Source organism: Lepidochelys olivacea (genome assembly GCF_965140295.1).
Source record: "Lepidochelys olivacea isolate rLepOli2 genome assembly, chromosome: 7".
Taxonomy (NCBI): Eukaryota; Metazoa; Chordata; order Testudines; family Cheloniidae; genus Lepidochelys; species Lepidochelys olivacea.
Genome location: NC_140417.1, coordinates 95,233,366 through 95,248,905, shown reverse-complemented (window position 1 = coordinate 95,248,905; position 15,540 = coordinate 95,233,366). Strand labels below are relative to the sequence as shown.

The following is a 15,540-nucleotide window of genomic DNA, read 5'->3' as shown; positions in this document are numbered from 1 at the left end:
CTTAGCTGGTTTAAAAACATGGCCTAGAGATGAAAAAACAATGTATCCCATTCCTAATGTCCTAAACCATCAGTTCGTAGCCTCAGGGTCATGAATATGTAGTTTTCAATCTGCGGACTGGGGACCCCTGGAGGTCTGCAGACAATTTCTAAGATTTCCAAAAGGGTCCGCACCTCCATTCTACATTTTTTAAGGGTCCGCAAATGAAATAAGTTGAAAACTAGTGCCCTAAATCATTCAATCCTCCTACTGCATCTCCAACTCTTATACACAGATACGGAAAGGCAGATGAGTTCAGCAGCCTAAATGAAAAACTTTAAAACACTTTTGAAACAAAATATAACCACCTAACCATGGGAAACTTTGACTCTTCACTGGAGCATTCAAATACTTTTATTTTCTTGTACATTTTTCATGGAGAAGTATGTGGCCAACTTACATAAAATCCACTTGAAGTTCTTCATTCCAGCATGGATGAGATCCATCTGCAGTGCTAGTTTGATAAACTGTGTGCTGGAAAGAAACTTCTACAAATGGACGCACACTCACCTAAAACACAAAAATCATACACTTTATTAGATTTGTACTACTTTGTTTTATTTCTACGTCATCTTATAGAACAATAAAAATGTAGGGACCTCAAGAGGTCATCAAGTCCAGCCCCCTGTACTGAAGCAGGACCAAGTAAACCTCTAGACTATCCCTGACAGATGTTTGTCTAACCTGTTCTTAAAAACCTCCAGTGTCAGGGATTCCACAACCTCCCTTGGCAACCTATTCCAGAACTTAACTACCCTTATAAAGTTTTCCCTAATATCTAACCTAAATCCTCCTTGCTGCAGATTAAGACAATTACTTCTTGTCCTACCTTCAGTGGACATGGAGAACAATTGTTCACCATCCTCTTTGTAACAGCTCTGAACATACTTGCAGACTGTTATCAGATCCCGCATCAGTTGTCTTTTCTCAAGACTAAGCATGCCCAGTTTTTTTAAAGGTCAGGTTTTCTACGTTGTTTATACTCCTGGGAGAATCCTGCACCATTGCGCAATTCAGAATTTTGCAGAAATTAATGTTGTGTGCACAGAATTTTCTTTTTTCCCTAGAGAAATGGGCTGTAGAAATGTTGGCTCCGACTAGGGGCTGCTGTACCAAGCAGAGCCCAGCTCACAAATAGAAGACAAGGCTGCAGGAATGGGGAGCAAACTGGAGGGTTCCCAGAAGCTGCAATTCCCTGCACACACTGAAGGAAGGAGGCAGCAGTGCACAGGAAACTCCAGTAAGCCCGTGACCCAGCATCAGACTGTTTCTCCCTCTGGATCCCTGGGCTCTAGGAGGGTAGGGTCTCTGAGCGTCTGGGCCTGGGGCAGGGGGGAGCGGCCCACAGCTGGCCTCTGGAGGGAAGGGGTGTGAGTGTCTGGGCCGGAGGAGTGGCCTGCAGCTGGGCTGGGGTGGGAGTGAGTGTCTAGGTGGGGGGGAGCATGGCTGGGTTTGCAGGGGGGACAGAGAAGCAGGAACTGGGTTGTCGTAGGGGTTTATTTAACTCTCTACTCCTGGGGGAATTTGTTGTGTTTGTACTGTTACAGACATACTTGCTGACAGGTATATTGAAATAATTTACCAAAATAATTGAAACTGATGTGATTATATAGTGTTATTTTGACAAATAGAATTTTGTAGAATTTTTAATATTTTGATGCAGAATTCCCCCAGGAGTATTTTTATCATTTTTGTTGCTCTCTGGACTCTCTCCAATTCATGCAATCTTTCATAAAGTGTGGCACTGAGATTTGGACACAGCACTTCAGCTGAGAGCTCACCAGGGCCAAGCACAGCAGACAATTACCTTCCGTGTCTTACATACAACACTCCTGTTAATACACCCCAGAGCGATATTAGCCTTTTTCACAATTGCATCACATTGTTGGCTCATATTCAATTTGTGATCCACTATAATCCCCAGATTCTTCTCAGCAGTACTACCAGTTAGCCAGTTATTCCCCATTATATAGTTGTACATTTGATTTTTTTCTTACTTAGCACTTGTCTTTGTTGAATTTAATCTTGTAGATTTAATATCTTATATGTCTTGATAGCAATGCTACTTTGACTTTAGAAATATCAGATTTTTATTGATAAATGTTGGTAAATGTCAATTTCACCATACACACAGAAACCAATGAAAAATATTTCTACTGATAATTTAAATTTACAGGTAGGCAAAGTAAGAAAAATGCTGTTTGAGAACTTATTAGCATTTGATATAAGGATACTTTTATATTTTGACATGTGATGTTAGTGTATGTTTAACCATTTGAAAACTTTATTATTTTGAATCTCACTGTCTACTGTCATTAAATAATTATTGTCTGACCCCCTATACTTTCTAACAATTGTTAAAATTTAAATAGCAAAAATTTTAAAAAAACACTTAAAACTCAATTTTGCAGAGGTCTGAAAATTTAAATTGATAAAAATAAAAAAATACTTAAAATAAATATCGACATTATCCATCAAAATTACCAACGAACACAAAATTGAATTCTGTCAAGCCTAGCGATATAGCAGTGTCTAGGATGACAGCAACAGGGAGACTGTGGTTACCTGCAAGCAAGTAGCAACTAAGAAAATTTTATTCATTAAAGTCCAGCTCCCTGGTGAATAACACATGGAAATTAACCTGCTTATTTACTCAGTACATTAGTGACTGATAAATGATACATCTGGTCAAGTGCTATTTATTTTTAGATTACAGTTGCTCAGTACATATAACGATACCCTCATGAAAGATGACCCTTATCTCTAGAATTTATATTAAGATATGATTCCAACTCTTATGATATATTAAGACTTACAGGTTATTGGGTTCTACAAGACTGAAAGTCTCCCAAATACAGTTTAACTTTCATCTTCTTCTAAGATTTCTGAAAATTAGTTTTTAATATTAATTTAAATTTAGAGTTGTCATTATACATCAGCGGGGCCCAAACTGTGGCTCTGGAGGCTCTAAACTGTGGCCCTGAATGGTGAGTGTTAAGAAGAAAATATGTATTTCATTCTTAATAGGAAATGTGTTCTCTGAGTTGTGTCCTAAAACTTTTAAACTGCAGTGTTTGAATTGACCCCATTAAGACAGGGGGGCAGTAGGGGGCACTTGGAGCTCTATCCCTTCCCTGCTGCAGTTGCTTAGCAGTTCCCCTGGTGACCACCTGCTGCATCATAGGAGGAAGAAAGAGTAGTCTGGCTATGCCATTTGCCTGCTTTCCTACTGAACTATGGGAGCCCCAGGGAGGGCAGGATAGGAATTCAGCGGGCACTGCCTGAGACTAGGGGAGCACTTAGTAAAGGATGGCTCTCCTTCCCCTCTCCTTCCCATACACAGCCATCAAGGGCAGCCCAGAAGAAAAGGAAAGAAAGAGAATTTGAGAACCAACAGCCAGTTATCACACTGCTTTGTCTCAGCATTGATTAGAGCAGCCAGTGTCAGGTAGTTATGGTATCCAGAGGCCCTCCCATGCAATAGGCAGACCACAATGCACTCTGATCACTCTTCCTCTCAACCCCAGCATACTCCTTCCTAACACTGAAATGCCCCTGTGACAAGGACTGTGAGAAAGGAGACACAGAAGCCATCTATGATTTCTCTATGCCCACTGGGACTAACCCTATGTTGGGGAAATCCGCAGCATGGGACCTGCAGGTGGTTCTGCTCCCTTTAGACTGAACAGAACAGAGAGCCCAAAAATGTTGATTGTGGCTCTTGAACTGTTTGAAATAATGTTCATTTCTCAGGCTGAAAAGGTTGGAAACTACTGCTGTCCAAAATCAGAAAATTTGCATTTTGAGAAATTACCATAAAATACATATTTAACTATAATAATGAAACTGAAATCCCTCAAAATACCAGAGGTACTGAAGCAAAAACAAGCTGTGACAGAACAAAGGGTTGGAGATCTTTTTAAAGAATAAGAACAAATTCTTAAATGTCAAGGGGAATTTTGTCCCAAATCAATATATTGTTGAGGGACAATTTAAATAAGTATTGACACAGCAGATACGGTTACAATAAAGAAAGTAAAATTTGCCCTCTTATCCATTGTCAAAACACTGTTTGAGGCCTTTGTCATGCCTTTTAAATAGGGCTGTCAAGCGATTAAAAAAATGAACTGCGATTAATCGCACGATTAAAAAAATGAATTGCGATTAATCGCGATGTTAAGCAATAATAGAATATAATTTCTTTAATTATTTTTGGATGTTTTCTACATTTTCAAATATATTGATTTCAATTACAACACAGAATACAAAGTGTACAGTGCTCACTTTATATTTATTTTTATTACAAATATTTGCGTGGTAAAAAACAAAAAATAGTATTTTTCAATTCACCTAATACAAGTACTGTAATGCAATCTCTTTATCATGAAAGTTGAATTTACAAATTTAGAATTATGTACAAAAAAATAAAACAATGTAAAACTTTAGTGCCTACAAGTCCACTCAGTCCTACTTCAGCCAATCACTCAAACAAGTTTGGTTACAATTTGCAGGAGATAACGCTGCCTGCCTCTTGTTTACAATGTCACCTGAAAGTGAGAACAGGAGTTCTCAAGGCACTGTTGTAGCTGGCGGTGCAAGATATTTACGTGCCATATGCGCTAAAGACTCATATGTTCCTTCATGCTTAAACCATCATTGCAGAGAACATGCGTCCATGCTGATGACTGGTTCTGCTCAATAATGATCCAAAGCAGAGCGGACCAACTGACACATGTTCATTTTCATCCTCTGAGTCAGATGCCATCAGGAGAAGGTTCATTTTCTTTTTTTGGTGGTTTGGGTTCTGTGGTTTCCGCATCTGAGTGTTGCTCTTTTAAGACTTCTGAAAGCATGCTCCACTGCTCATCCCTCTGAGATTTTGGACGGCACTTCAGATTCTTAAACCTTGGGTTGAATGCTGTAGCTATCCTTAGAAAGCTCACATTGGTACCTTCTTTGCATTTTGTCAAATCTGCAGTGAAAGTGTTCTTCAAACGAACATGTGCTGGGTCATCATCTGAGACTGCCATAACATGAAATATATGGCAGAATGCGGGTAAAACAGAACATCAGACATACAATTCTCCCTGAAAGAGTTCAGTCACAAATTTAATTAATGCATTATTTTTTTAATGAGCATCCTCAGCATGGAAGCATGTCGTCTGGAATGGTGGCCAAAGCATGAAGGGGCATTCAAATGTTTAGCATATCTGGCTTGTAGATATCTTGCAATGCCAGCTACAAAGGTCCCATGCAAATGACTGTTCTGACTTTCAGGTGACATTGTATATAGGAAGCAGACAGCAGTATCTCCTATAAATGTAAACAAATGTGTTTGTCATAGTAATTGGCTGAACAAGAAGTAGGACTTAGTGGACTTGTAGGTTCTAAAGTTTTACATTGTTTTGCTTTTGAGTCCAGTGATGTAACAAAAAAATCTACAATTGTTAGTTACGCTTTCACAATAAAGAGATTGCACTATAGTACTTGTATGAGGTTAACTGAAAAATACTATTTCTTTTGTTTATCATTTTTACAGTGCAAATATTTGTAATAAAAATAATAATATAAAGTGAGCACTGTACACTTTGTATTTTGTGTTGCAACAGAAATCAATATATTTGAAAATGTAGAAAAACATCCAAAATAATTAATAAATTTCAATTGATATTCTATTGTTTAACAGTGCGATTAATAGCAATTAATTTTTTAAATTGCGATTAATTTTTGAGTTAATCACATGAGTTAACTGTGATTAATTGACAGCCCTACTTTTAAACAATACAAAATGATTCACTCTTTGGGGTTTTTTGTTGTTTAAGTAATTTAAGTTATTTACCTCACTTAGAGGATCAGATGTGTATGATGATTTGCCTGATAGTAGATGTTGACTCCGGGACAGCTGATTAATTGCATATGCTGGCGAATGAACACCTGCAGGTCTTTAGATATAAAACAGGAATGACATACACATTTCAACCAGCTTTTCTTTTTAATCTACACGGCAATTGCTTGTATTAGTTCATTATTTACAGATGCTACAGATAATTAGTTTACTATTTACAGATGCTATACATACTTATAAAGAACAGCTAACAAATCAGTAACACAAATCAAAACATAAATCCCTAAAATGAAGAAATGTCTAAAACTATGGGCCTGATCATGCAGCCACTCCATTGTTCCAGTCCAAATCCCACTGAAGTCATTTCAATCTGGACACATTATGCCTCCAGGCGCTGCCACGAAACTGGGGTGCCTGGTCTGCAGGGGTTCCATTTCAGCTTTTGGGGGCAGAGGGGCAACCTTAACCATGATTCCAGGGGCTACTTAGGCACCTGAAAATTCTAGGTTTTATTTGCAGATAACAATTTAGAAATTAGCTGACAGGAGCACTGTATCTACTTCCTGTTTAAAGAAAGAAAAAAAAAATACAACACCAATTAAAGCCATATTTTAAATTTATATGTAAATTTAAAACAATCAGGAGATAATACAGCAAGATATTCAAAATCCCAAGCTTTGCAGTATCAGTTTTGGAGCCTTAACTCAGATACCAGAAACACAAGTTTGATACTTTGGTACACTATCTTTCGTAGAGATAAATAAAAATAAATAAAATCTGCTTAAAATCTGCTTACTTTCTTTAACAGACACACTCTGTTACTGCCATTATCTATTCCATTTTAGTCTATAGTTTTTCATTCTACTAAAACCACATTTACTGAATTTTAATACATGCAATATTTTTCTCTTTTATTAAGAACGAGATTTTATTTTTCTAATTATTTTGGCATTTATGTTTACCAATCACAATCATGGACATGACTCACTAACGTCTGACTCTGTCATTACTATTAGAATCAGACTTGGAACCACATTTGTTTTTGTACAAATTTTAAGCTATTTTACAGATATAATTAAAAATATAATTTGAAAATAAGTGACCATCTCCACAGTATCTGTAGTTATGTGTTTAGCTAATTGATTTTAAACTGGCACTGCTAAGATGAATACAAACTAAATTTACATTCTAGAAGCATACTATTATTTGATTGTACCATTTTAAATAATGACTGACAAAGCACGATATGGTAATAAAGTAATAATGATAATCCAGCCAGGACAGATTAGGCATTTTAGAACTCACTACTCAAATAATTAAATTTAAGCATAAGAGAGAAATAAAATTATGAAATGCACAGACCAGACAAAAACTAAAACAACAGTACTATAATCCTGAAAGAATAAAATTTGAGAATATATGTGCACTGCACATTTTGACAGGAAGTAGCAAGAAGTAACAATAAGAATAATAATATGTGTGTGTGTGTGTGTGTGTGTGTGTGTGTGTGTGTGTGAGAGAGAGAGACACAGACTGTGTGTGTGCCTGAGTGTGTCAGTGTCTGACTCTAAGTGGAACTTGTTCAGTACAGCAGCAGCCGCAGCTCCCCCTCCTGAGCCAGAGGCACCAACACAGACAGGCTACCTGTCCCCCAACCCCAGCAGAGACCCACTAGGGCATAGCCACCTCTTGCATCAGGCGAGCTCCCCCTGTGCTGCACCAGCTATGGATCAGCATCCCAAGGAAGTGGAGACTTCTTTGGGAAGTGTGTGAGAGAGACTGTGTGTGAGAGAGAGAGAGAGAGTCTGTTGGGGGAGTGTGGGAAGGGTGATGGGAGCTGGGTAGCCAGAGAGCAGCTGCTGCGGGCTGGGCACCCAGCTCTGAGACGAGTGGATACAGGGGAGCAAAGGCAATTTTGGGGTGGCTATAGTTTCCACAAGCACCCCCAGCACCATGCCTGTTTATAAAATTATAATGTAGTTAGAAACTCAGGGGGGGGAAGAGGGCCTCTTCACCCTCCTTAAATGGCACCCCCTGCTGGTCTACTTCTCCAGCCAGCCCAGCTTCCACAGAAGCATAGTTATCCCTAAGACTATGATAATCCATTTCTATTAATTATAAAGTCCTTTGATAACATGTTAAACTTCATGCAGTTTTTAGGCAAAATAAACTTCAGCCCAAAGGCCCAATCTGAATGTCCCCCCCGTCCCAACACTTGGCAGCTTTTGATCCTGCATTTATGAGCAGCTGGTGAGGCTCCCTCTCTCAGGGACACAATTTCCACATTTTAGCTCCTAGATGGACTCTCACTTCTCCTTGACTGAAATTTTCATAAATTATTTTTGGGCGTGTTAAGCTATTGCTGAGTCTCTTTCATGTTGTAGTTTTGTTTTATTTTCACACTAATCTCAGAACCACAGTTAATTTTTTCTTTACATTTGGGGTATTGTAATATACCATGGATGAAATAATGAATAAACCATCTCTAATTTAATTATTGTTGCTAAATATGATTTGCATTCTGTGAAGGAATCAGCCTATCCATTATTGCAAACAATGTCCAATTGCATGAAAGTTATAGACTGTTGTTTTGTAATGCTAATTATTTGCATAGCAAGTTTGGAATGAGGCACACATTCTTAGATGCATACTCTCTCAAGGAATTTACTTTTTCTTTGTTTCAGATAAACAAGAGCTCAGAACTGCACAAGAATTTAATTGGATTTGGCAACCATTATGCTAGACATCTGTACTCTCACAAACCATTCCTACATGTTTATACACTGAATTAGTCTTTCATTATGCAGCTGAACTCCAAATAAATGAAAGGACCGCACAATTTGTTACTTTTGTAGGCCGAACACATTACACATACCAGGGCCTCCTTTCATTCCTCCATTTCCCCCGCACCTCCAACAAGTTCCCTGTGAGCCACCTTCCCATCCCTATTTCAGGGACTCCATGCAACCTGCCTCCAACACTTTCCTCCCTCATGCCATGGTCTCTATGTATCCCCCCATTGCTATATGCTAGTGGCTCATTGTGCTCCCCCCCACGATTCCCTCCTCCACCACATGCCAGAGGCTCAGTGTGCCCATTCCCCCATATGCCAAGGTCTCTGTGTTGCCCATGTTCCCATACAAGGGTCCCCTGTTCTTCCTTCTCTGCCAGGGGCCTTCTCCAAAATGGTCTCTCTGTACTGCTTCATTTCTCCTTCCCCATATTTTCCCCTTCTTTACCATGGCAGGGGCGCTGTGTCAACCTCATTCTTCCCCATCTCATGCCAACAACCTGTGTGGTTCCCATGGCTCCCATACCATTGTCCCCCATTTTCCTCCTCAGGCCCGGGGCTTTGTGTCCCCCACATTCCATCCACCTTCTTAATGCCTTAGAGATACAAACAGAAATGCCATCACATGGAATGTTAGACCTTGCTTTGCTCAGCCATAAAGTATAATAAAGAGTAAATGTCTTCATGAATTGAGTCTACAGTACAAGCATTGAAAGTCATGAACTTCTCCTACTTTATCCAAATAATAAAGTTCTAATATTTTAAACAAGTTTTTAAATGATAGAATGTTTGTCAAACATTACATCTCATTGGTATAGTTATCACTCTGAATGCATTTTTCTGTAAATACTTTCATTTCCTACTTTATGCCCTAGCAGTATGTTAGCTTTAATGAAAATGTTTCTCATGATGCAGTAGCTCTTAAACCAGGTTTGGTGTGTTAAAATATTTAGATTAATATTTGTGATAGCTAGAAAGAAAATTGTGCTCATCCAGTGTAAATATACAGATAGCAACTGTTTTTGTTTGCTGTATTATAAAACTTAAGTCATGTTTTTAAATTTAGTTCCAACTTGCAAATACCATCCTTTTCAGAGCAAGCTTCACTTAATTTTCCAGTCTTACTAGAAGAATATTTCTAAAACTTAAATGAGTAATTACATAAAGCATTAAAGGAAATATTAAGTGGGTGAAGACAACATAGTCTCTACTTTAAAAAAATAGCTTATGCAGTCATTCAGTTGCAGTCATGAAAAAATACTAAATTCTATGAGACTTATAAACTGATCTTCATTTTAGAAGCAAAATATTAAACAAAATATTACTACCAGAGAGTGCATGTGGGTCAAAAGTTACATTATGAGCAACTCAATGTGTTTCTTTTACTTGATAAGTAAAACTGGCTAACAAATTATAGTTTCTAATTAAGAACATTTTCTGTCCGATACCATATGATGCCCCAGCCTACTTGACTTCCTTTTTGTTCCCTTCTGTACTATATCTGACAGCTCATACTTAGATGAAGACAGTTAGTTCAATCCCAGCTAAGCAGCATCCAGAAAAGAGCTGAACATATCAACCACCAATCAATCCGTTACAAGAAGTCTCATCATACTTTCCATCTTGTGAGTGGAAGGTAGAGCACTCCACCAGATCACCATCTAGGAGTGCAAAATGAAAGAGTGCTGCTTTGTGGAATTCTTCCTTGCATAAACTCCTGCTGGACTGGACATCTATACTGGGAGCAGGACTTGGGAGATTGCCATGCAAATGGCACAGTATTCTGACCCAATCCTGTAGAACTTTTCTGAGCAAGTTATTGCTGATCCTAAGGTGGTTTTACATCATCCACCAAAGCATATGGTCTGACCTGCTATGTCAATTCCTATGTTCCTAATCACAGTGCAGAAAAGTTCATTTCTGGGGAGAAAAATCTGTACACTTATGCATCAATAACTATACAGTAGCCCTGCATTCTGGATAGCTGAAACAATTCCATGTCAATATAAGCAGCATTAAACACATAACAGAACTATCAACAGCATACTGTTCCTTACAGATAATTTACAGATTTCACTGGAGTTGAATAACTAACAAAATCCTATAATCTGCACTTTTGGTCAGTTACATTGTTTCTTCTTTTAAGTGAGATCTATAAAACTATGGGAATGCTCTTGCAAGGGAAATGGTAGAAACTAAACTAGACAAAACTCTAGAAAAGATTCATTAGGGAACAATCCTGGACTACGTGGAGGATGTACCAAATTATCTAATAGGTTTTTAAAATCCCTAACTTCTGTTCCTATGGTTTCCTACCTAATAACTGATGGATTTCTTGAAGGAATGTTATAAGCTCTCAATACTCTGATAAGAAGCTTAAGATCTCCATCAGAGACCGTCTGCGCTGGAACTTTTTTCCTCTCTTTTCTTTGCGGCTTTAAATGTCTTCTACGTTCACCTAGCTTAAAAACTGCATTCCTCAATTGGCTAGATAAAGTTGAAAATGTTTTAGTCAGCTTTATATATAAACATCTATATGTTTTTATACAATTATTATACATGATTTTATACAATTATTATACATGATTTAAGAAAATGGAAAATTTGTTACCTTTCTATGATTGTGCTCTACACAAAGGCTCCACAAAGTCCACTTCAGACCTTTCCATGCAAATCTAATTCGCCTGGGAAGCATTTAGAAACTACAGTGAAATGTGCATTACAAGCCCCATATAGTCAGATATGTAAGACAAAAGAATTTTCACCCTTTCCTAAAATCAGTAATATTGAACCATTTGGGGACCACTATTTGGAACAGCCTCCTGCCAAAGGAGGTTTCTGCAACAGAATGAAGGTAAAGCCTATAGTGCTTAAAAAAAGTGTTGATTGATGAGCAGGTGACAGCTTTCCAGATTTCCTTTAAAGTACCTTATGCCCTTTCTACACAGAATGCTACTGTGGAAAGTGTGGAGTAGGTTCTGATCTCTTTTGTAATCAAGGCTAAGTATGTTTCAGTGATAAAAAACTCAATCCACCTAAGTACAGAGACTTGAAAGCTTTCAAGTTCTGATGCATAGGGTGGAAGAAAATGAATTAAAATGATGTTTTCCAGAGTTAGAACCTATCGGTATGAATGAATGGTTTATGAAAGTTTCTAGTGCTATAAGCATATCCCAGATAAGGAAGATAGGTGTCAGCGTTGGTTTGTGTAGAAATGCTGTGTTAAGGAATCTTGATACCACTGGATGATCTACCAGAGATTTGGATACACCTATGCCCTGGTCTACACTAGGACTTTAGGTCGAATTTAGCAGTGTTAAATTGATGTAAACCTGCACCCGTCCACACGATGAAGCCCTTTATTTGACTTAAAGGGCTCTTAAAATCGATTTCCTTACTCCACCCCTGACAAGTGGATTAGCGCTTAAATCGGCCGTGCCGGGTCGAATTTGGGGTACTGTGGACACAATTCGACGGTATTGGCTTCCAGGAGCTATCCCAGAGTGCTCCATTGTGACCGCTCTGGACAGCACTCTCAACTCAGATGCACTGGCCAGGTAGACAGGAAAAGAACCGCGAACTTTTGAATCTCATTTCCTGTTTGGCCAGCGTGGCAAGCTGCAGGTGACCATGCAAAGCTCATCAGCAGAGGTGACCATGATGGAGTCCCAGAATCGCAAAAGAGCTCCAGCATGGACTGAACAGGAGGTACGGGATCTGATCGCTGTATGGGGAGAGGAATCCGTGCTATCAGAACTCGGTTCCAGTTTTCGAAATGACAAAACCTTGGTCAAAATCTCCCAGGGCATGAAGGACAGGGACCCGAAGCAGTGCCACGTGAAACTTAAGGAGCTGAGGCAAGCCTACCAGAAAACCAGAGAGGCGAATAGCCGTTCCGGGTCAGAGCCCCAAACATGCCGCTTCTATGATGAGCTGCATGCCATTTTAGGGGGTTCAGCCACCACTACCCCAGCCGTGTTGTTTGACTCCTTCAATGGAGATGGAGGCAACACGGAAGAAGGTTTTGGGGACGAAGAAGATGATGATGATGATGAGGTTGTAGATAGCTCACAGCAAGCAAGCGGAGAAACCGGTTTTCCCGACAGCCAGGAACTGTTTCTCACCCTGGACCTGGAGCCAGTACCCCCTGAACCTACCCAAGGCTGCCTCCTGGACCCAGCAGGCAGAGAAGGGACCTCCGGTGAGTGTATCTTTTAAAATACTATACATGGTTTAAAAGCAAGCGTGTGAAAGGATTAATTTGCCCTGGATTAATTGCGGCTCTCCTGGATGTACTCCCAAAGCCTTATTGCGTCCTCCCTGGTAGGACATTTTACCACTCCAGGCCAGTAACACGTACTCGGGAATCATTGTACAACAAAGCATTGCAGTGTATGTTTGCTGGCGTTCAAACAACATCCATTCTTTATCTCTCTGTGTTATCCTCAGGAGAGTGAGATATCATTCATGGTCACCTGGTTGAAATAGAGTGCTTTTCTTCAGGGGACACTCAGAGGTGCCCGTTCCTGCTGGGCTGTTTGCCTGTGGCTGAACAGAAATGTTCCCCGCTGTTAGCCACGGGGAGGGGGGAGGGTTGAGGTGGTAGCCACGCAGTGGGGGGAGGCAAAATGCGACCTTGTAACGAAAGCACATGTGCTATGTATGTAATGTTAACAGCAAGGTTTACCCTGAAAGAGTGTAGCCACTGTTTTATAAAATGTGTCTTTTTAAATACCGCTGTCCTTTTTTTTTTTCTCCACCAGCTGCATGTGTTTCAATAATCACAGGATCTTCTCCTTCCCAGAGGCTAGTGAAGATTAGAAAGAAAAAAAAATGCACCCGTGATGAAATGTTCTCTGAGCTCATGCTGTCCTCCCACACTGACAGAGCACAGATGAATGCGTGAAGGCAAATAATGTCAGAGTGCAGGAAAGCACAAAATGACCAGGAGGAGAGGGGCGAGCTGAAGAGAGTAAGCGGTGGGCTGAAGAGAGTAAGTGGTGGGCTGAAGACAGGGCTGAAGCTGAAATGTGGCAGCAGCATGATGAGAGGAGGCAGGATTCAATGCTGAGGCTGCTGGAGGATCAAACCAGTATGCTCCAGTGTATGGTTGAGCTGCAGCAAAGGCAGCTAGAGCACAGACTGCCACTGCAGCCCCTGTGTAACCAACTGCCCTCTTCCCCAAGTTCCATAGCCTCCACACCCAGACGCCCAAGAACACAGTGAGGGGACCTCCGGCCAACCGGTCACTCCACCACAGAGGATTGCCCAAAAAACAGAAGGCTGGCATTCAATAAATTTTAAAGTTGTAAACTTTTAAAGTGCTGTGTGGCATTTTCCTTCCCTCCTCCACCACCCCTCCTGGGCTATCTTGGTAGTCATCCCTCTATTTGTGTGATGAATGAATAAAGAACGCATGACTGTGAAGCAACAATGACTTTATTGCCTTTGCAAGCGGTGATCGAAGGGAGGAGGGAAGGGTGGTTTGCTTACAGGGAAGTAGAGTGAACCAAGGGGCGGGGAGTTTCATCAAGGAGAAACAAACAGAACTTTCACACCATAGCCTGGCCAGTCATGAAACTGGTTTTCAAAGCTTCTCTGATGCATACCACGCCCTCCTGTGCTCTTCTAACCGCCCTGGTGTCTGGCTGCGCGTAACCAGCAGCCAGGCGATTTGCCTCAACCTCCCACCCCGCCATAAACGTCTCCACCTTTCTCTCACAGATATTGTGGAGCACACAGCAAGCAGTAATAACAGTGGGAATATTGGTTTCGCTGAGGTCCAACCGAGTCAGTAAACTGCGCCAGCACGCCTTTAAACGTCCAAATGCACATTCTACCACCATTCTGTACTTGCTCAGCCTGTAGTTGAACAGCTCCTGACTACTGTCCAGGCTGCCTGTGTATGGCTTCATGAGCCATGGCATCAAGGGGTAGGCTGGGTCCCCAAGGATAGGCATTTCAACATCCCCAACAGTTATTTTCTGGTCTGGGAATAAAGTGCCTTCCTGCAGCTTTTGAAACAGACCAGAGTTCCTGAAGATGTGAGCATCATGTACCTTTCCCAGCAATCCCATGTTGATGTTGGTGAAACGTCCCTTGTGATCCACCAGAGCTTGCAGCACGATTGAAAAGTACCCCTTGCGGTTTACGTACTCGCCGGCTTGGTGCTCCGGTGACAAGATAGGGATATGGATTCCGTCTATGGCCCCACCACAGTTAGGGAATCCCATTGCAGCAAAGCCATCCACTATGACCTGCACATTTCCCAGGGTCACTACCCTTGATATCAGCAGATCTTTGATTGCGTGGGCTACTTGCATCACAGCAGCCCCCACAGTAGATTTGCCCACTCCAAATTGATTCCCAACTGACCGGTAGCTGTCTGGCATTGCAAGCTTCCACAGGGCTATCTTGCACTTCTCAACTGTGAGGGCTGCTCTCATCTTGGTATTCATGCGCTTCAGGGCAGGGGAAAGCAAGTCACAAAGTTCCTTACGCATGCGAAAGTTTCGCGGCCACTGGGAATCGTCCCAGACCTGCAACACTATGCGGTCCCACCAGTCTGTGCTTGTTTCCCCAGCCTAGAATCGGCGTTCCACAGCATGAACCTGCCCCATTAGCACCATGATGCATGCATTGGCAGGGCCCATGCTTTCAGAGAAATCTGTGTCCATGTCCTCATCACTCATGTGACCGCGCTGACATCGCCTCCTCGCCCGGTATTGCTCTGCCAGGTTCTGGTGCTGCATATATTGCTAGATAATGCGTGTGGTATTTAATGTGCTCCTAATTGCCAAAGTGAGCTGAGCGGCCTCCATGCTTGACTTGGTATGGCGTCCGCACAGAAAGAAGGCGTGGAACG

The 15,540-nt window shown here is 40.9% G+C and overlaps 1 protein-coding gene across 1 annotated transcript in view; it reads right to left on the bottom strand.

Annotated features, from left to right (window-relative positions):
- Positions 1–15,540, bottom strand: part of CC2D2B (coiled-coil and C2 domain containing 2B) — a gene marked incomplete at its 3' end in the record, with an annotated part of 104,810 nt that overhangs the window by 24,819 nt on the left and 64,451 nt on the right. Inside the window, exons 19-21 of the mRNA XM_084633021.1 lie at positions 10,992–11,162; positions 5,879–5,981; positions 440–549 (exon numbers count right to left, since the gene is read on the bottom strand). Coding sequence (XP_084489147.1) covers positions 440–549; positions 5,879–5,981; positions 10,992–11,162 — 384 coding nt within the window. The remainder of the gene's footprint in view (positions 1–439; positions 550–5,878; positions 5,982–10,991; positions 11,163–15,540) is intronic.